Consider the following 20295-nt stretch of genomic DNA (forward strand, 5'->3'; position numbering starts at 1 on the left):
GTACGGCTTGTGATCCTTATGGGGCATAGATCCTATAGACAGATGCTGCTGTCTCTGCTGTGAATCTCTGCAGCTCCTTTAGCGTTACCTTTCAGAAAGGGTGTGATTATGCTGGCAGATCAGGTGACATTTAGATTGAACACAGGTGCACTTTATTTAACTAATTAAGTTGTTTCTGAAGATAGTTGGTTGCACCACAACCTTTTAGGGGATTCAAAGCAAAGTAGTGGACACATATGCACATGTTCATTTTTTTTTCTTCCTCAATATAGTTTTCTTATTTCACTTCAACAACTTAGCCTATTTTGTGCAGATCCATCACATACAATAAAATTTAATGAATAATCTTTAAATGAAAGTTTGAAATATAAAAATATGGGTAAAAAGCCAGGGGGTGAATAGTTATGCAAGGTACTGCATATTCTCAATGCAGCTTGTGTGTATATTAGAGATAACTCATCATCTTTAAAAGTTTATACAGTACAAACAACTCGTACACATCTTTGAAACTGTAACAGTAGTTCAGTTATTTGCATTTCTGTCTAGACAAAGCACCTGCTTTATTGTATTTACTCATTTGTTTCTCTTTAGTTTAGCTGTTTATTTAGGTTGTGAACTGAGGGTGCGAAGTCTGAATTCCATTGCATATTGTAATCACTATCCCACCGTGTATATAAATACCCTAGAAACTTCTTGTTTTTAATTATTTCAAAGTTTAATACTCAAGCCAAGACAGAGAATGCAAAATGGGGTTTTGGGGAAACTCTTAACGTTTCCCCAAAACCCCAGAACGCGGCTACAATTTATAGGTTCCGCAAAAAGAGTTTGGGGAAACTCTTAAACTCTTATATTATATTATTTCATAATAATAGACAAAACTGATTAATTTCCTTTTTCATGTAAGACTAACAATACTTTAATTAGGCACTTATTTTTTCATATAAAAGTTCAAGTTGAGTGCGGAGATTTTTTTTTTTTGTACAGGTCATCCTTTAGTAAAAAAGAAAACGTGGACTTGAAAATGGCCATTTTTTAATAAGAGTTAAAGCAATACACATACAAAATGCATCCATCATTCATCATGGAATCGTGGCAGCTTGTCTCCAGGTACGACCACATGCTCCACCCCTTTTCCCGTTATCACCACCAGGTGAGCAACACCCCCGCTGACGTTGTCTCTGCCCATAGCCAGAGCAAGAGCTGCGGAGTAAAGAGAGGAAGACAAGCAGGAAAGAAAAAAGAGAACAGAACAAATGTTAAATGTAATACTTAGAAAGACAGATTCTACCTACAACGTCAATGCAACATGCAATAAATGAATTGTCATTATACAATATACATTTCTGGTTTATGTTGATAATTTTTATAACAATTTTAAGTCTTGATATATACTTTCTACTACCAACCTGTGAATACATTTGAATTTGGGTATATAAAACATTTTATTTAATAATTTCTAATTTCTTAGTACCATTGGTGGCAAACTGCAGACATTCCTCTCTGGTCATGTTGGGTTTGTATTTAGCATCAACGTAGCCGTAGATGTAGGTGCTTCCTGATCCGCCGATGGTAACTGGCTGACTGAGTAGCATCCCACCCAGAGACACAACATACACCTGGAGAAAAATGAAGAATATAAATGATGTAGTCAAACTAAATGCAGCACATACAAAGCAAAAGAAATCATTTACCTACACATTTTTCTGATTTTGTCCTTTGACAACCAAATATATCTTATTGGGATTTTATGTGGTAGACCATCAGGTCTAGGGTGATGGCCGCTGGTAGTTTGTTACCCTCCAGCAAGAGTATCCTAAATATAGAGACCCATTCAATTAATAAGAATATTATTTAAAAGTTAATTTATTTCCCAAACTCCATTACTGAGTGAGATGCATTCTATAAATGAATTACACTCAGACTGACGTTTTCAAACCCTTATTTCTGTTAACTATGATACTTTTATGCTTACAGCTTATGAAGAAAGCATTTTAAATTAAAACATTACATCAGAAAAAACTGTTTAAAGGTTATTGTTAATAAGATACATTTATTCTGAAATACAAGCCTGGTCAGAACGCAGATTTAGATTTATTGAAAATTACTATATAGCCATAGCAATGATGGGGTAGTTTTAATGAGTTAAAGGGGGCACAGTCAGAATATGTGTAATACTTGAAAATATTTACAGAAATGCTGTACTTTCAATTTAACTGAGTTTGAGTAAATTGCCAAAGACTTGGAACAAATTCCAGTCTGTAGACTTTTAAGCTGGTGGACACACATGGCAATAAGAGGATAAAAAGGGAGTTCTGCACTGAATTGAATCAAGGGGGAAGATGCAACCTTAAATACCCAGATTTTTATTTTTGAAAAACGGAAAGCCGTGTCTAGTTTTATTTCACAATGATGTATTATTTGTGTTATTATATCACATGAAATCCCAGTAAAATACACAGTAGTGTGAGGTTGTTGTGTGAAAACAGATGGAAAAGTTTAATCTGTATGATTTTTTTAAGTAACCACACTGTGACCAACCTGTGGTCCTTTCTTTTTGTCCCAGCCAGCAGTGATGAATCCAGCCTGCAGCTCCTCTTTGTTTTTATAACAGAGTTCTTTCAGAACCGATGCTGCTGCAATAACGAGAGGAGGGTGCTCCATCTGCACACTACAACAGAAAACATAAAGGTTTATTTAAACAACTATAAATCAGTTAGATGGAGCACTGTAGCTAAAAGGCTGATATACAGTTTATAATTTTGATAAAGTTGGTCTAGCTGATTAATATGATCGTGACAGAAATGTATTTTGTCTTGCATGAAAACCTGTCAGGTGTGCCTACCTGTGGAAGGACAGGTGGAACTTGGCAGCTTTGGTGACGGCCTGAGCGTCTGCAAGTGAACCAGCCATGCAGCAGAAGATCTGGTCATGAACCTGAACCACCTTGTTGATGGTTTTAGAAGACACATATTCCCTAAAAAAAGTGAGGACAGAGAAAGATTTACATTTAACATGCTGAGGTTTTATTACTTCAAACATAAACATTTCTGTAAAATTGTAAAAACAAATTGCATGGTTGTCATGAGTCGATTCAAATTCAAATATGTTTTACTATATAGTGTTTTTTCTGTGACAGTTTTGGGATCTAAGTTTACAAACTCATGTTCTTGCCATTTGCCTTAATAACCTCTATTTGACCTATTAGATGAAAAGACCCAGACATACACTCAATATTTAGCGTACTCATGTTGTTATCCAAATATTTTTAAGTTGGCATTTGGATTTTCTGGCAAATGTACATTTTATTTCCATTAAATTCCATGGGGATTTTATATCTTATCTTACCTTAAGATTCATAGTTTCCTCAAGAAAATAGTGAAAACCCTAAATAAAAACTAATAAAAGGCTAATAAAGCTAATAAAGTTACAACGACTTGAAGTAACTGGTTCAATAAAAGGGAAACAAGTAAAGTGAGAAAGGTTGTATGTACTCAAAAAATGACACAAGAACAGCTTACAAAGTTTAATTATTTGAATTTAAATATACTTAAATGGGACATAACTGGTGATCCCAACCACTCAAAGCACTTTTACATAATGCCTCTTATCCACCTTATTCACAAACATGTATGCATTTTTGTACTGATATAGAAACCGGTGCAGCAAATGAGATGAGCACCCTGCACAAGAGCAACGTGTGTTGAGGGAGTCAGATGGAACCAAACCATAACTTCCAAATGCCCTCGTTTCTCACTAATGCAGAAGCCTGCCATAATAATATTAAATTAAGACTATCAAACCAGAACCAAACTTTTAATAAGCTTTTCCCAATATTATGACCCAGAAACAGAAAAATTTTGGCTCCAAGTTGTTCACAACTATATAAATGAACCATGCAGGGTTTGGGACTCTGTTTTGTGGAGCTTCAAATCAAACTTCTGGAGCCAATTGAACATAGTTATGTCAGATAACCTGCCAGCATGCAAGCACGGCAGTGGCTCAGTGATACTCTGGGGGTGCTTCCATTAAAGATTAATTAAATAAGCAGGAAATCATTAGAGAACATTTCAAGCTATCTATGTGGAAGCTGAACCCTGCGTATCATCTGGGCTTCAAAATGTCAAAATGGATAAAGATACAAACCATACGTCGAAATCCAACAAGATTTAGTTTCAGAAGATACTAGAGTGACCATCATAGCCGCCTGACTCAAACTTCTTTGAAAAATCTCTCGAGGCAAAATAAAAAAAGAAGCTGGCATCAATATGTGTAATTTTTTTTAGAGAATAAAATAAAAAATAGAATTAAAAGCTCCTTGATTTGATATTTTGTTGAACAAACTCAATTAAATACATCTCTGAGTTCAGGTTTTATTATTATTATTATTATTATTATTATTATTATTATTATTATTATTATTATTATTATTATTATTATATTTTTTGTAATGAGAAGCACACAAAGTAATAATGAATGAACAGTTTGGTCACAAATATCAGTCTTATACAGTGGCGGTTCTAGACCAAATTTACCAGGGGGGCCAAGGTGGGGCTAGTGTTTTTCATAGGGGCACAGAACAACAGAATGAAATGATAAAACAGGGCAATATTTGATTGTTTAATAATTATATTAAGTGAGCCACTTGTGGCTCTGGAATGCAGGTCTGTGACCACTGATCTAGCAGATTAAAACAGTGATCACATTTCAATACAGCTAAAGCTAAACATGAAACACCTCAATTTTTAAATCCTTGTTAGAATAAAACTGCATAGGTAAAACATTTAAATTGTGACCAAACAGTTATGGTTTCTTTGCCAGTGCATATAATCACAAGAAGTGTATTTAATGCTTTGTATTTGGTCCAGGGGCTATAACCTTTTGGCCCCTGACTAGAAGCACCCCTGGCCTTATATAACCTGCCTTATAATACTGTTAGTACCACTTTTAATACACAAAGTTTCCCTGTAAGGGTTGCACAGTTAATTAAGTAAATAATCTGAATACTTCTCTTCTTTGCCATCAAAACCAACATTTCTCAAATAATACGTTTGATTGTTTTAATAAACTTGAACATTTATTGTACCGAAAGTGATAAAGAGAAAATGTTTTGGATATATGTTGATTTTTGATGATGACATTGGTTGACCTACACATCATCAAATTAAATTTTATTTAACCATGAACACGATCCACTCTGCTATAAGATCATGTAAAGTGACTGACTCCAGTCCTCACCCTCCCATTGAAGCTCTGGAGTCTGATCCAATCACGACCCCTCCATCAAATATGGCAGCCAGGATGGTGGTCTGAGGAGAAAAGAGGATTGGAGAGGGATTGTGGATTTATTTATTATTTTCCCATGAGGAATTAAGCGGGTCAGAAAATGGATGGATTATTATTAACATCCAGGGTTACTGAAGTGTTCAAAGACACCTTTTAAGACACGCTGATTTGTTCATTCATGCAGACTGAATGAGGCTATGAATTCTGGGAAGTGGAGTTCTAAGAGTGTGGAGTAGTTTGAACATTTTAACCAAAAATATTAGTTAGATCCTGTAGAAACTTTAAAATGTTCATTCTTACAGATTTAAATATGAAATCTTAATAGCTGATGATGCAAACGTGAGGTAAACGATCAGACATGATCATTTCCAGGTAACTACACAATTTGGCACCATACAAATACAAAGGCTAATCGGTCTTCCTCATTTTGACTGTGAAAGTGTGCAGGTAAAAATCACCTTATAGCAGTTATTGAATATATACGGATTAACTCACCCCTGTGCTGACTCCTTTGACTTGAGAGTCCGTGTAGTGTTTCTCCATTTTCTCTGTAAAATCGAAAGAAAAGGAAGGAGCCGTGACGCTCAGAACAGCGACCTCAGGCGCACCGAGACGCGCAGAGAAGCCGCAGGAAAATCAACTATGGCGCTGTCTACTGTCCTCGAAACTCCCGAAGCTGGCTTTAACTTCGACAACACGGCGAGGTAGGAGCTTTATATTTGAAGCCCACCGGTTAAAATTACATATTATTAAAGAAAAATAAAAATAAACTGTCAGTTAAAGCAGGTTGGACCGGGATCAAAAGCGAAACTAACTTTTTTACTTATTTACCTGTTTAATCAAATATGCGCCATGAAACTGTGATCTTACTTATTGCAACCATATGTCAATAACGATCTGACAAATACTCTTATTTCCCCCCCACCTGCACCACACCCCCTGCGTTTTGCTCTGTTCAGAAATGCTGCGCTAGAGGGTCTTTTTGATGGAGGACAGACCCCCAAACCATTGAAAACCGGAACCACAATAGCAGGAGTGGTGTTCAAGGTGAATGAATAATATACAAAATGCTTTGTCTTTATAAGATTATGAAATACTGAACTGTGTAGATTTCATTTTAGTCATATTTCAATATTCTCATGCTTATCTTGTGAGCACACATCCTCAACATAATTAAAACCAATCCAACCACCTACAGCACATGGATGAAGTTCCCAGCTGCATAAAATGAGCATAGTAAAGGGGAGGAATACGCAAATATATGATCCATTTTGATGATTGTGTGTTGTCATGTTGTAGTGCATTTCTGGCCTATATCAAGTCAAAACAACTTTTATTTTTGTGAAATTGTACACATTTCTGCAAAGCTCTACATGCATCTCTAACTGCATCTCTCTGGGACAAAATAACATTCAGGTACAAAGACAGCTATATGAGAACAACTCATTGGGGCCGATATAATAAGATTAAACACACATACTTGTATGTAAGTTATAAATAGTTTTGGTTTGACCCTGAATTTTGTGTTCTGCTGTCTAGGATGGAGTTGTCCTGGGCGCCGACACCAGAGCCACGTCCAGTGATGTGGTGGCCGACAAGATGTGTGCCAAGATCCACTACATTTCTCCAAACATATAGTAAGTTTTGGGGGTTTTCATTGAGCGATGGGAGTAAACAAATAAGAGCATTAGTTATAACACTGTTTTTTTTTTTTTTTGCTTTGTATGACAAAATGCTCTGTAAATAAAGTAATTGGTAAGATATTAAAAATTCAAATAGATGGGAAGCTGTTTCCATCCTGAACACACTTGTCCCAAGTTAGGAGCAGACAGACAAGGAACAACAGCACCATAAAAGTTTGAACTAAGAATCTATAAAAGAAAAGCCCTACATACATAGTGACTTGCAATTGAAGACAGAATAGCACAGAAAATGTATCATGAAGGCTATTAAAAACAGATTTATAATTATTTAAATTGAGTTCATTATCAAAGCAAAACACAACAAAAAAAGTTAATGCTTTGTTTCCTCACTTTAAGAGGCTAAATGTCTCTTTTTTTTCTCTTTACATTGTTTAATCATGGTCATTATTTCCTGTCATTATTTAGTTGTTGTGGAGCGGGAACAGCAGCAGACACAGAGAAGACCACAGATATTCTGTCATCAAACCTCTCCATCTTCTCACTGAATAGTGGAAGAAACCCTCGTGTTGTCATGGCTGTTAACATCCTGCAGGACATGTTGTACAGGTTGGTATTTTGCTCAACAATGTGTAGGAATATGATATAAAACATCCACAAAATATTGATATTTACGCATCTTATAAATTTTTTTAAATTTTATTTAATATTTGTGTGTTCATGATATTTGGTCTCTTGTCATCAGGTATCATGGTCAGATTGGTGCCAACCTGATACTGGGAGGAGTGGACTGTACTGGGAACCACCTGTACACTGTGGGTCCATACGGAAGTGTAAATAAGGTTCCCTACCTTGCAATGGGTATGTATCACTATTCTTGTTAATAATCAGTGTTATTACGTCATTACATTTGTAGTTCCTGGGATGCTTTTTTTCATTTCTGATTATTAAACTAATTAAAACATGCTCTACTCCATATTTTGATTTTCATACATATAAGTGACATTTTCTTAATATGCTAGAAGTTAATTTCTTATTTTCTATATTCCATCAGGGATCAAATAAAGCCTGTTTCAGATCTAATTATTTTTCTGTTCACAGGATCCGGTGATCTGGCTGCTCTCGGGATTTTAGAAGATGGTTTCAAACACGATCTTGAGGTATGAGCCATGAAAATGTTTCTTTGTACTTTGTGAACTATTCTTTTTTTCCTGTCATTTAATCTCTGTCTCCTTTAATAAACAGTAAAACATGTAATCACAGTTGTTTATACCTGTATCACAGTTCACATTCTGTTTACTAGCATGCATTTTTCTCAAATTTGTTTCTTTTCTCTCTCAGCTGGAGAAGGCGAAGGAGTTGGTCCGAGATGCCATCCATGCAGGCATCATGAGTGACCTCGGCTCAGGAAACAACATCGACATCTGTGTCATCACCAAAAAAGGCGTAGACTACATCAGACCCTACAAGGAGTCAGAGTACAAAGATGCCAGGTCAGCTTCTATAAAACTGTCTAAAAAGGCTTTAAGATGAGCACTTCTTTATTATAAATGTCTAAACTCAAACATGTCTCCAAATCCACTTTTTAGCACATATTTCTTAAGATGGTTTCTGAGTTTGTACCTGTTAATTTTTTCATTGTTTTTTAATCTATTTATTTTGCAAGGCAGAAGTTTTAAACAAAATTATACTTTATTGTTTACCTAGTCTCTACTTCATAATACAGTGTAAATGATAAATTCTATAAATTTTGCTCATAATTAATTAAAATCTGACTCTCACTTTGATTTTTGTAGGAAAATGAATTACAAGTATCGTCCGGGCACGACAGCGATTCTGACAGAGAAAGTTGTTCCCCTAAAGCTGGAGGTGGTTCAAGAGACTGTGCAGAAGATGGATACCGCCTGATCCTCAATAAACAGTCTCACTTTATAAACACCAGAATACTCAAGAGTCAGAGTCATTTTCTCAGTTTCTTTTGAAAAAAGTTTGGATATGATGTTGAAATCATGCAACTTTTTTAAAACTTTGTCTTCTGGTTTTTGTTATTGTGGAATATTTCAAACACTGCAAGAGGCTACTACAAGAAAATGAAAATGTGAAGATGATTAAATGTTCAGAATAAAAATGTATTTAGACTCATATTTGTTTCTATTTGTTTTCACTTTCATGATGATTTACTGTTTTTCACAAAAAGCCTATAGAAATAGCTCTAATATAATACACAACACGGAAAATAATTTAAATGTCTAATTTATAAATTCCAAGGTTCTTAAAACCTAGTTTCTGCTTTTCCGCATAGAAACTGATGACGACAAAACAACGTCTTTCTATTGGTTTATGAGACGTTAAGGGAACTTTCATTGTTAAAACTTTACTTTTAATTCCATAATATCTTATTTCGCCATGTTACAGCAGAAAAAGTCAAACTGTGAACACATAAATAGTATTTTCGAATCCATTTGTTGTTAATATATTTTACTTTAATTTTAATCTAAAATACAGGGCTATAAAACAGTTGACAGAGTTCTTTCACTTTCGCATTCTTTGTCTCGTATGAGGAAACTACCCTCGGAGCTGGAAACCGCCGTCGTTGTTTAGGGAAATATTAACACCTGCTGTAAGATTAAAGTTGTAATAGATTATAATTTTCTGGTAGAAAACATCATGGCTCTCGTTGAAGTGAGCGGATTGAAACCTTTCACCGAACCCAGTGAGCAGATTTTCGGAACCAGACAGACGAGCCTCGTCGACCGACCCAATCATTACAGTTTTGGAACCTCAGTGCAAGAATTTGCTGTTCCGGTGGGAGAAGAGGTGAGCATCGTTTTACCTTGATTTAGAAACAAAAAGCATTAAATGTTGTCAGGTAAAGCAATGAGGCGTGACGTGCGTCGAGTTGTTTTACGCGTCTCTAGTTTTGTGGATCGTTACTTTTTTTTTATTACACCTTATAAGCAGTTAAAACTTTTTTTCTAGGCTATGAAATTACTACAAATGGGCTTTTTAAATCTATAATTTCCCCCTGAATGGGTCCAATAACTCATTATTCATCAGTTCTGTTTCTTTTTGGCTTCATTGCAGCCTGCAGGTTTCCTGGAGTCCTGCAACAGGGAGGGAGGGGTGAGCATCGACATGAACCACGGGACCACCACCCTGGCCTTCAAGTTCAGGCATGGAGTCATCGTTGCTGTGGACTCCAGAGCTTCAGCCGGACGCTACCTGGGTAAATATGGGCCAAGGAGAGGGTGTGTGTTGAGACCCCCTAAAACAGCAGGTGTTCAGGGTTAACAACGAGTTAAATAACAAAATCTGGTTAACACAGATTTAAAGTTTTATTTTTCTATCTCATTTTTACCCGAGAACACAGTCTGCCTCTTCAATTACTGTAGAATTGTACAAATGTGTTATTTAAAATGATAAACTAGACCTTTAACCACAATACATTCTTCCATTCCTAAATACTGAAATAATTTTTGTTCTAAAAATGATTAAAAAAATGTGTTTCCTTTCGTGCCTCCATCCATCTATGCATCATATAATGATGTCATATAATCATATCATTCATCCATCCATTTATCAATGTTTTGAGTTGTGATCACAGTAAGGTACGGTTTATTCAGCAATAGCAACCTGCATTTAGTGAATATAGATATGAACATATCACAATTATTATATAGCACTTAATTTATGAGACATTTGCAGTAGGTCTGGAAAATCCAGGTATTCAACTGTGATATGATCAGGAAATAGCACTATTAGGTTGTTTTTACGATCATAGTGCATCACCACATGTTGGACCATGACAACAATTTACTGAGCTCAGGTCAAGATATACCAATAAACCATTGAATTAAAATAACGTTTACATATATTGCACTGTTCACACAACAAGGAATCCAAAGTCCTTTAAGACACAAAGGAAAAAACATACATACATAAAACGAAAAGCTTTAAGCTTTGAAAAGCAATGCATATAAATAAATGTATGTAAAATGCTAAATTTAATCTTCAGTCCCATGTCTCAATAACTCAACAGTGATCGAGCGAACTGCTCAAATAATGAGGCTTGTTGATTCAAAGCTGCAGCAAACAATGTTTCAGTCCTGCTTTAAGGGATCCATGGTTTCTGCACAACTCAGGTTATCAGGGAAGTTGTTTCAGAGCTGCAGAGCCTAGAAAATAAGATTTGGCCTTTCTTTGTTTAGTTATGGCCTAAGAAGTGCTGAGTTAGATCATCTTTAATGACCCGAGGGATGTTGTTGTTTACACACTGCCTGTGCAAAGAAAAAGGCACGCATACTAACATTTTTGTGGCATCTGATTTAGTTTTGATGACAGAATGCATTTTCTGTGGTCTTCTGTAGAAAAGCTTCTGCATTGTGACTTCATTTATTTCTGTTCAGTTTAATGCATTTTAGCCAAGGTATTGTAGAGATTATAGGAGAGTCGCACAGCTTCACAACTTGTTCTCGAACAGCCCCAATATTCTGAGTGAGTTCAAAAAAAGTAAAAAACAATTCAAAAAGTCTTTTTGAATTGAGAAAGCTTCCTGGAGAGGAAGCGAAACGTCTTAAACTACGGAAATAAGTCCAGTTGCTTTGTTTTTTCCTTTTTTTGGATTGACCATGACCTGGATGACTGAGAATCTTCACCAGCATTCTGAGTGAGGTTAAGTTCTGGATTCTGCGGTGCCCCTTGAACCATTTTTCATGATTTGGGTCCAATGAATGCTGGCCTTGTCATCTTGGCACATGTCTGCGCTATCAAGAAAGGAAAAGTTCACTGATCAAATTCATTCAGCATATTCAGGTTATTACCTGACCTATTCTTTGGGAACATAATATAGCTGGACCTAGACCTGAGCTTTCGCAGCAACCCCAGACCCCTTGACCTTCTTCTATTGTTCCTGAGTCGTATATTAAGTTCTTTAGCGGTTTTCCATCAAATTAAGAAGTTTCTTCTGAATAACTTATGGTTTTGTACAGGCTACACAGCAGTTTATTTCACTTTATTCCCCACGGCTATGTTATTTGAAATGCTTATACTTTCACTGTTGAATGGAGCCACAGTGCAGTGATATGATTCATTTTCATGCCGTTGACCAGAACTTCTAACAGCAGCATTTTGTATGAGCTGCAGCTTCCTGATTGTTAGTAAAGACAACATTGCAATACACTGAAATAAAAGCATGAACCAGTTTATATGGCTCTTGTTATCACAGAAAATATTGGATTACTGAGAATTTACACCATTGTATTGTTCTAAAGAGACCTGATGATGGACATACTGGGGAATTGTGTGATATTCAACAACGTTATTAGCAATACATATTGGTGTAGCTTACAATTTCTCCTGGCAACAGCCATGACAGAATAAATTGAAACATACAATACAAATACAACAATTAGTTTCACATAGAAATTTACGGAAAACAACAGGGTGCTAAGAAATGTAATTGAAGTAAGTGCTTAATACATCACGCTAAAATTCATTATGCCTCTACAGTCTGGACATAGAACGCTGACATTTCAAATCAATTAACTAAATTATAACAATAGTCCATGTGTTGGGTAATTTGGCTGCACAGTGTTACAGTGACATATTTAAATCTGTTGTTTTGGTAACAAAATGTTTTCTTTCCACATTTCTCTGCTTGGCAGCATCCAATGATGTCAACAAGGTGATTGAGATCAACCCGTATCTGCTGGGCACCATGTCAGGGAGCGCTGCGGACTGTCAGTACTGGGAGAGACTCCTCGCCAAAGAATGCAGGTCTGTTGGGCAGTGTTTTAACATGGCGTAACAACACATTGGCATGCTGTTTTTCATTATATTTTAAAGGGGAAGTATTCTGCAAAATCAATTTTTTAACCCTTAAATACATTTTGTTGTGTACTTGGAGCCTATAGGAGTGCAGAAAGGTTGAATGTAGTTTGTTCAGGAGCTGCGTAGATATCAAAAGTTACCTACTGAAGCTTTAAGTTTCTGTAGGCCAGTCAAAACTTCACCAGTATGCAGCAGCACATATGCATGGGAACACCAGAAACCAGGCAGTGAAACACTGGTCAACTATTTCATTAGTGTCTATCAAAGTAAGGCTTTGCACTCATTTTCCAAAACAGCTTGAAGGACAAATGTTTTGATCCGCTGAAGATTTCCATTTTTTCTCTGTCATGTCTGTGTCGCAGAAATGTTTCAGATTACCAAAACATGTTCACACATACTAGGGCATACTGTGAGCTTGGCGGACTCTGCGATGACCTTTCACGGACGTTTTACCCTTCATTGCTGAAAGTACTGTTGCCTACATTTCTTGTGAAAATGTCCTACAATTCCAACTATATCTGCCAGTGGGACAAAGCGGTGGATCCAATGGTAAAATGTGTGATTAGCTAGCTGAGCACCTAGAGCCGTTTCTTTTCCAGCAGGCTCCCACCTGTCAGTGAGAACAGAGAGGGACTGTGACGCTGCGTCCTGGAGACCGCCTGCTGGGAGCAGCTCTGTGTGTCAAACTCTGTGTCACATATAAAAACAGTTTGATGTAAAGACTTCTTGCCTCCCAGAAGTTTATAGTGTGATACTGCGCATGCGGCCGTAAAAATTGATCTGTGTGCGTACCTGAATGTGCAGAGTTGACACAGAGTCCGCCTTGGGTACACGCAGACCTCCGTGGCGTGAAATACGCCCGAATATATGAGGGCCTTTACATGAATGCACTTCTAGTTTAGACATTACAATCAGGCAGTCTTGTGGACAGCTCAGGGCTCCGAACAAGTAGTGACACAGTGTACCGTAATGCTCTGAATATCCATTGAGCGGAGCAGTTTCGTTGCTAACCAATATTCAATCTGAAAAACTCACAGAGAAAGAAATGGCAATTAGAAGGATTTTATTGATACAATATTTTAAGTCTTTGGCGCTCAGACCTCGGCAGGAACATTAATGCTGAATTATACTTTAATATGCATAAGTAGATGTATGAGAACAGGGATGTTCCCCCCCAGGTCTGAAACTGGTGGTGGAGTGGAGATAGAAGAAGTTTGTTCAGTCCATATGGTGATCTGTTTAAGATAGATGTCCAACTTGATAAACACAGGTTTGCATGAACTGTCCATGATGAGCAAGCTTGAAGCGACTGTGGAGAGGAAAAACTTCCCTTTGGGAAGAAACCTCTGGCAGAACCGGGCCCAACATGGTGGTCTTCTGCCGGACCAATAACAGGTGATAGGGAGTGATGAAGACTGAAGGGAGAAAACACTCTGATGGGTTGAGGATGGAGGAACGTCTTGGAAGCTAGATGAACTCAGCTATGATGGTGGAGAAGGGGTTGGGGGTGGGTTGAATCGGACATCTGATTCGAAATCCAACATGCAATCCGTTTGCGCTTGCTGGTTAGCAGGCTGAGACGTGGATTTGAAGTTGCTTTTAAGATCAGCGTGGGATGCTGATTGGCTTCATGGAGGTGCGGTTCGTAGCTGATTGGCTCACATCAGAGGCGTATCGGACTCTGATTGAATGGAGGCAGGCGATGAGTTTCTTCGATTGAACTTGTGCCTTCAGCTTCATTTGTACTTACACATTTTAACAGATTTTTGAGGACATTGTACCAGATAAAATCAGTCAGTAAGCACAACGGTGATCATAGGTAAGGCGCATAAATTTAGACCATACATTTTTGAGAAGATTTAAAGATTTTAAGTACACCTTAAAATCCAAAAAATATTGTAAATCAAGGAAATTAATAACGGATGAGAAATTAAGTACTTAACATCTGTCAGTTTGAAAAAGGTTACTTAAGCAAGTAACTAAGGCTTTGGGATATCAATAAACCACTGTGAGAGTCATTATCTCATTATCTAAATGAAGAAAATACTAAACAGTAGTAAACTTTTTCAGGGGTGGCCCTAAAGAAAGGGTTTAATTTGGCTTGGCTGTTTTACCAATTGTCATGTTTTGTGTGTTTAAGACAGGAGCAAAATGCAGATGAAGGAAGAGGTAGGGGTCAGCATGTTAAGAGGTTTAATGAGGAAAACAACAGAAAATGTACAGATGTGCAAATGGAGAACATGGCATGGAGAACGGGCAGTGTGATGTAACCCAAGGATCATGACACCCATGCTTTAAAAATTGTCAAAACATTCGTTTTGTTTTCAAAACCTTTTACTGTGTCCAGCATGGCAAATTTTTGAACTTATTTGATTACTGATTGCTGAGCATATTTCCTTATTCTGATTTCCTGCAGGCTGTACAGGCTGAGGAACAACCATCGGATCTCTGTAGCTGCTGCTTCTAAGCTGTTATGCAACATGATGCTGGGCTATAGGGGCATGGGCCTTTCTGTGGGGAGTATGATCTGTGGCTGGGACAAAGAGGTGAGCTTTGGTGGTCATAGCTTTCATATTAAACAGGGGTCTCAGTTATAAAGCTTGTTTGTGTAGAACCTATACTAAAAGTTTATGTACACCAAGAAAAAGAAAATTATGCAAGGCAAATACAAATTATTTTTATAAAACCATGTGAACATACACCAGCACTCAATTTCCCTTTATAGGTCACAGCTGTACCTGAACGTTTGCCTACCTCGTTCTGCCTCATGTTCTGCCATCGACATGCCCAGATTCAGCCATAAATGGTTGATGCAAAGCACCTCATGAACGTTAATGTGTAATAAAAGTAATAAAAATAGGTCAGCTGATCATTTTTCTTTTTTAAGGTGAAATGGCAACCAAGGAGAAAAGACTAAGATACTGTGAAACTATTTCCCTGAGAGGACCTTATTAAATGTGAAAATCAGACATAAAAGCACAGATGTTGTCCACATTAAAATAACTTTTAAACGCTGGATGACAGACTCACACCGAGGTCTATCTCCTCTGAGGCTTTATGTTCTGATCAACAATCTGAGAAGGGACCAGGAGGAGTTTTGAATGCTTATGATAAAGTCGATTTATGATTAAACTGTGACAGTGAGTGAAATTGAACATCTGAGCATCTGTTTCGCCAATTTCTCCTGTTTCCAAAATGAGCTTACGCCTGGGTCAGAGATGCCGTGAGGTTCTCACAATTTCCTGTTCATTTTTTTTTTAATATATCCTAAACTTTTGTGTGGAAAGTATATAAGGATGTTTCATACCCCATTTTGTGCAAATGCAAGCTTTATAAATGAGACCCCTAAACTTTTAAGTGAGACTTTCTTATTTAAAGTAAACTTTGGTTTTCAGTTTAAACACCAAACAGTAAACTGTTTGGTTTTTAAACTAATATTCCTTATTATCGTTTGTGTTTTTTATTTGATGAAAACAATTATTTATGTTTGAAACTAGCTACTATTTTTAGATCATTCACTTCAATTTTGACATACATTTTTTTAAAGGACTCTACTAAATGAAGATACATTTATACTTAATAATTGTTGGGAATAAATGTGTAACAACTACAGGCAAGGCAAGTTTATTTGTATAGCACATTTCAATAACAAGTAAGTTTTAATAAATTGTTTTATAATGGTGTTGCTTATCACCGTGATTCTCTATTTGGTATTGATCTATAATAAAAATACCAGGGGGGTATATTGAAGTTTAAGGTTATAACTTAAAAAACATCTGACAAGTTAAAAAGGTGCTGGTACTTCCTTGGCTATTTACCATACACACCAAAAAAAATAAAAGTACAGCAAGTTCTGGCAACCTCATATCAAGAAATGACCCAAAGACTTTTGCGCAATGCTGTATTTTAGTACACATGAAAACCAAAGTTATACAAATCAGTCAAAAACTGTGTTTCCTGCAGGGCCCTGGTCTGTACTATGTGGATGACAATGGGACTCGCCTGTCTGGTCGGATGTTCTCCACTGGTTGTGGAAACGGTTACGCCTACGGAGTGGTGGACAGCGGTTACAGGGAAGACATGACAGTGGAGGAGGCGTACGAACTGGGCTGTCGGGGCATCGCTCATGCTACTCACAGAGATGCTTACTCTGGTGGAGTGGTAAACAGTGAGTAGACTTGGAGATTATTTACACACTTTGGTTTATTTTAACTGATGATGTGTCTTATTTTTAGTTCCTTTATGGGTTCTTTCTTGCTCAACACTTCAAAAGATGTTTTTTTCTGTAGTTGTCTGCGTGATAGATTGTGTGTGTGTGTGTGTGTGTGTGTGTGTGTGTAATTTGGTTTGAAATATATTATTTATCTATTCATTCATTCATTCATTCATTCATTCATTCATTATCCCATTTGCCAGGAACATAAGAACAGTAGACTACACTAAAAGTTTTGTTTTTGTTCTTTGCAAATACTTGAAAATAAATACTAATTTCTATCAGCTGTGTTCACTTGTATGTGGTAATTTGTAACTTTTATGTGTGTCTCTATAGTGTACCACATGCGGGAGGATGGTTGGATCAAAGTGTGTAAAGAGGACGTCTCTCAGCTGATCCATCATTATAAAGAGGGAATGTTCTGAGTTAAGCTCTTAGAGCCCATATCAACTTTGACACCTTGTTGAATAATACTGATTCAGTGTAACAATGTAATGTAAAACTTTAATATGATCTAACAAATTAAAGGCTTTGCGATCTAATGTTGTTAAGCAATGATATTTTGTGAGTTTTAGAAGATGCAATAAATAAACTCAACTCTAAATAGAAACTCTTTTCTGATGGTTTTATTTAAGTGTGTGTAAGACAAGTGATTTACTGAAATATAGGCCTAAAAGGTTCTTTTTGAAAAATAAAATATTTTCCTTGTAATCATGAGATTTGGAAATAGTATTTCAACCTTCGATTACCATTTAACTTTATTGACAGTTTTACACTGAGTTAAAATAAATTATATCATCAATTTCTGCACATTGTTTTCTTTAGTTAATTGGTAAATTGGTAATTGGATTTTTTTCAGTGGTACATTTATAAATCCATTTCATTGAGCTGAGTCAAAAGTATTTTCAATATGATTTCAGAAGTTTGGATGTTTTATTCAGTAAAAATGAATTGTGAATTGGAATATTTTCCATCAAATAAAGAGTAGTCAGAAACCATTGCTGAGGCAGAAATCAGTCTTAACTTATCATACATCATAAGTCTCCAGTATGTGTTAAGTCTTTAAGGTGTGTTATACATTTATTTTTGCAGGTTGGACAATGAAGTGCAGAGAAACGACGGGGCAACAGTACTCTGACGCACTTTAAGGGGGGAAATGTAAACTAGCAGGTGTGTTGCTGAAGTGCCAATACAGAGAACCAATAAACATCATAGACATTACTGAGTAGACCCCTCATTACGTGCTGGAGCTCATTTTGGGTCACAGCCATGCCAACTGAAGGCTGGCATGGGAACCAACAGGAGTAAATGCAGAGGGAGAAATTTTGACTGGATTTTATGCAGTTTATGGTTACAACAACCAGGGATAACTAGATCACGGGGTGCAGATCACCATTCTGGGCTGAGATTGGTTCTGAAGATAAGGTTTACTTGGTGATAACAATGCAGAAACCCAACAAATGGACCTTAATTTAATGCCTTTTAATTTTTTATTGCTGTATTTCACAAATTAAGGCTGAATCACACTGCCAAATTAAGTATCCTTAAGTTGCAGAGTACAAACACATGGAAGAAGCTGTGCAGAAATTCTAAAGAACACTTCTCCAGGCCTTTAAAAAACTAGTGTATGAATAGCACGCAGAAGTATGAAGAAATTACTGTTGGTGTTTAGAGGCTAAGGGATGTACATGTGTTAGAGAGTGAAATAAATTTTAATGAACAGTCCAACATATTTCTTTATTAAAATGTATAATATATTAATTATACATTTATAAGTATGTATCACATGTCGCTATTTAAGCATAAAACAGTATTTTAGCATGAACCATATTTATTTAGATATTTAATAATATGCCATAATACATCTGTCTTTGTTAAATAGCAAAGAACATAGTATTTCAGTATGAAATCACTTTTTATACATTATTCTTATTAAGGACAAATGGGAGAGCGTGCATGGAAATATAACAACTTTCACCCAAACACACACACATAACTGATGCCCACAACAACATACAAACTTCATGTGACTAGTCTCCAAGGTTAACTTCCTGCATAAATGTTGTCTCGTCATATGTGCTTTTCTCGTGCAAGTTTTTTTTTTTATATCTCAAACTGTATCCTGTAATAGGATAAAATGTGAAATATGTTGTTTTTTCCTCTCCCTCCCTAAATGTGGCTCCTGTCTTTCCACAAAGTCAAAGGCAACGCCATATGGAACCCGCGTAAGGCGGGTTCCATATGGCGTTGCAGCTATTTTACCATGAAGGTCTGATTCACACAGTTTCCTCTTAACAGTTGTTTTAGAGATGTGTCTTCTGCTAGAACTCTGTGTGGCATTGACCTGCTCTCTAATCTGAGCTGCTGTTAACCTGCCATTTCTGAGTCTGGTGACTCGGATGAACTTATCCTCCACAGCAGAGGTGACTCTTGGTCTTTCTTTCCTGGGGCGGTCCTCATGTCAGCCAGTTTCTGTGTAGCGCTTGATGGTTTTTGCGACTGCACTTGGGGACACTTTCAAAGTTTTCCTAATTTTTCGGACTGACTGACCTTCATTTCTTAAAGTAATTATGGCCGCTCGTTCTTCTTCACTTAGCAGCTTTTTTCTTGCCATAATACAAATTGTAACAGTCTATTCAGTAGGACTATCAGCTGTGTGTCCACCTAATTTCTGCACAACACAACTGATGGTCACAACCCCATTTATAAGGCAAGAAATCCCACTTATTAAATCTGAAGTGAAAACCATTTCAGGTGACTACATCTTGAAGCTCATCAAGAGAATGCCAATAGTGTGTGAATCATTAATCAAAGCAAAAGGTGGGTACTTTGAAGAACGTAGAATATAAGACATATTTTCAGTTGTTTCACTCTTTTTGTTAAGTATATAATTCCACATGTGTTAATTCATAGTTTTAATGCCTTCAGTGTGAATCTACAATTTCCACTAAAGAAAACTCTTTGAATGAGAAGGTGTGTCCAAACTTTTGGTCTGTAGTATATATATATATATATATATATTAGGGCTGGGCAAGTTAACGCGTTAATTTCGCGGCGATATTTTCTTTAACGCGCATTAACGCATGTTGCTCACATGCTTTTATTTTGTGAAGGTCTGTTGCTGCGGTGTAGGGGTTTGAATCAGAACAGTAGGTGGCGATAATGCGCCAATAACCTCGCTGTCAGCCAAACCTCGGATTCAGAGAAAGAAAGGTGCTGGCCGGAAAAAAACAAAGCCGACATGGGGAAGGCGGTGTTTCCCGCAGGAATTTGCTTAGGCGAGGCGGTGAGTTGGCGAACGGAACAAGTTTTGTGCGGAGCGGAGCGGAG

General features: G+C 36.8%; 3 protein-coding genes across 3 annotated transcripts; 2 read left to right on the forward strand and 1 right to left on the reverse strand.

Annotated features, from left to right (window-relative positions):
• Positions 1-1015: 1015 nt before the first annotated feature.
• Positions 1016-5877, reverse strand: psmb12 (proteasome 20S subunit beta 12). Its single transcript, XM_021312294.2, has 6 exons — positions 5779-5877; positions 5236-5306; positions 2843-2974; positions 2539-2668; positions 1472-1616; positions 1016-1200 (listed from the first exon to the last, which is right to left on the reverse strand). Exons 1-6 carry the CDS (start codon positions 5824-5826, stop codon positions 1073-1075), a joined length of 654 nt encoding a protein of 217 aa, XP_021167969.2. The 5' UTR covers positions 5827-5877; the 3' UTR covers positions 1016-1072.
• psmb13a (proteasome 20S subunit beta 13a) lies at positions 5872-8869 on the forward strand. Its single transcript, XM_012855511.3, has 8 exons — positions 5872-5987; positions 6243-6330; positions 6823-6920; positions 7392-7532; positions 7669-7784; positions 8025-8083; positions 8265-8416; positions 8720-8869. The coding sequence occupies exons 1-8, from the start codon at positions 5926-5928 to the stop codon at positions 8829-8831; spliced, it is 828 nt and encodes a 275-aa protein (XP_012710965.1). The 5' UTR covers positions 5872-5925; the 3' UTR covers positions 8832-8869.
• Positions 8870-9423: 554 nt separating this feature from the next.
• On the forward strand, positions 9424-17569 carry psmb8a (proteasome 20S subunit beta 8A). The gene is made up of 6 exons (XM_012855505.3): positions 9424-9740; positions 10008-10149; positions 12587-12698; positions 15169-15298; positions 16716-16920; positions 17302-17569. Exons 1-6 carry the CDS (start codon positions 9591-9593, stop codon positions 17388-17390), a joined length of 828 nt encoding a protein of 275 aa, XP_012710959.2. The 5' UTR covers positions 9424-9590; the 3' UTR covers positions 17391-17569.
• The last annotated feature ends 2726 nt before the right edge of the window (positions 17570-20295 follow it).

This window comes from Fundulus heteroclitus, chromosome 13 (genome assembly GCF_011125445.2).
Source record: "Fundulus heteroclitus isolate FHET01 chromosome 13, MU-UCD_Fhet_4.1, whole genome shotgun sequence".
NCBI lineage: Eukaryota > Metazoa > Chordata > Actinopteri > Cyprinodontiformes > Fundulidae > Fundulus > Fundulus heteroclitus.

What these genes read in the sequence shown, in the direction of transcription:
- psmb8a (XM_012855505.3), top strand. Translation starts at nt 9,591, where the DNA reads ATGGCTCTCGTTGAAGTGAGCGGATTGAAACCTTTCACCGAACCCAGT. An exon ending in CTGTTCCGGTGGGAGAAGAG is followed by an intron (nt 9,741 to 10,007) that starts GTGAGCATCGTT and finishes GCTTCATTGCAG; the next exon opens with CCTGCAGGTTTCCTGGAGTC. An exon ending in TCTGTGGCTGGGACAAAGAG is followed by an intron (nt 15,299 to 16,715) that starts GTGAGCTTTGGT and finishes TGTTTCCTGCAG; the next exon opens with GGCCCTGGTCTGTACTATGT.
- psmb13a (XM_012855511.3), top strand. Translation starts at nt 5,926, where the DNA reads ATGGCGCTGTCTACTGTCCTCGAAACTCCCGAAGCTGGCTTTAACTTC. An exon ending in TACATTTCTCCAAACATATA is followed by an intron (nt 6,921 to 7,391) that starts GTAAGTTTTGGG and finishes GTCATTATTTAG; the next exon opens with TTGTTGTGGAGCGGGAACAG. An exon ending in GGTTCCCTACCTTGCAATGG is followed by an intron (nt 7,785 to 8,024) that starts GTATGTATCACT and finishes TTCTGTTCACAG; the next exon opens with GATCCGGTGATCTGGCTGCT.
- psmb12 (XM_021312294.2), bottom strand. Translation starts at nt 5,826, where the DNA reads ATGGAGAAACACTACACGGACTCTCAAGTCAAAGGAGTCAGCACAGGG. An exon ending in TCCAGAGCTTCAATGGGAGG is followed by an intron (nt 2,975 to 5,235) that starts GTGAGGACTGGA and finishes CACTTTTTTTAG; the next exon opens with GGAATATGTGTCTTCTAAAA. An exon ending in ACAAAAAGAAAGGACCACAG is followed by an intron (nt 1,617 to 2,538) that starts GTTGGTCACAGT and finishes ATTTTTCTCCAG; the next exon opens with GTGTATGTTGTGTCTCTGGG.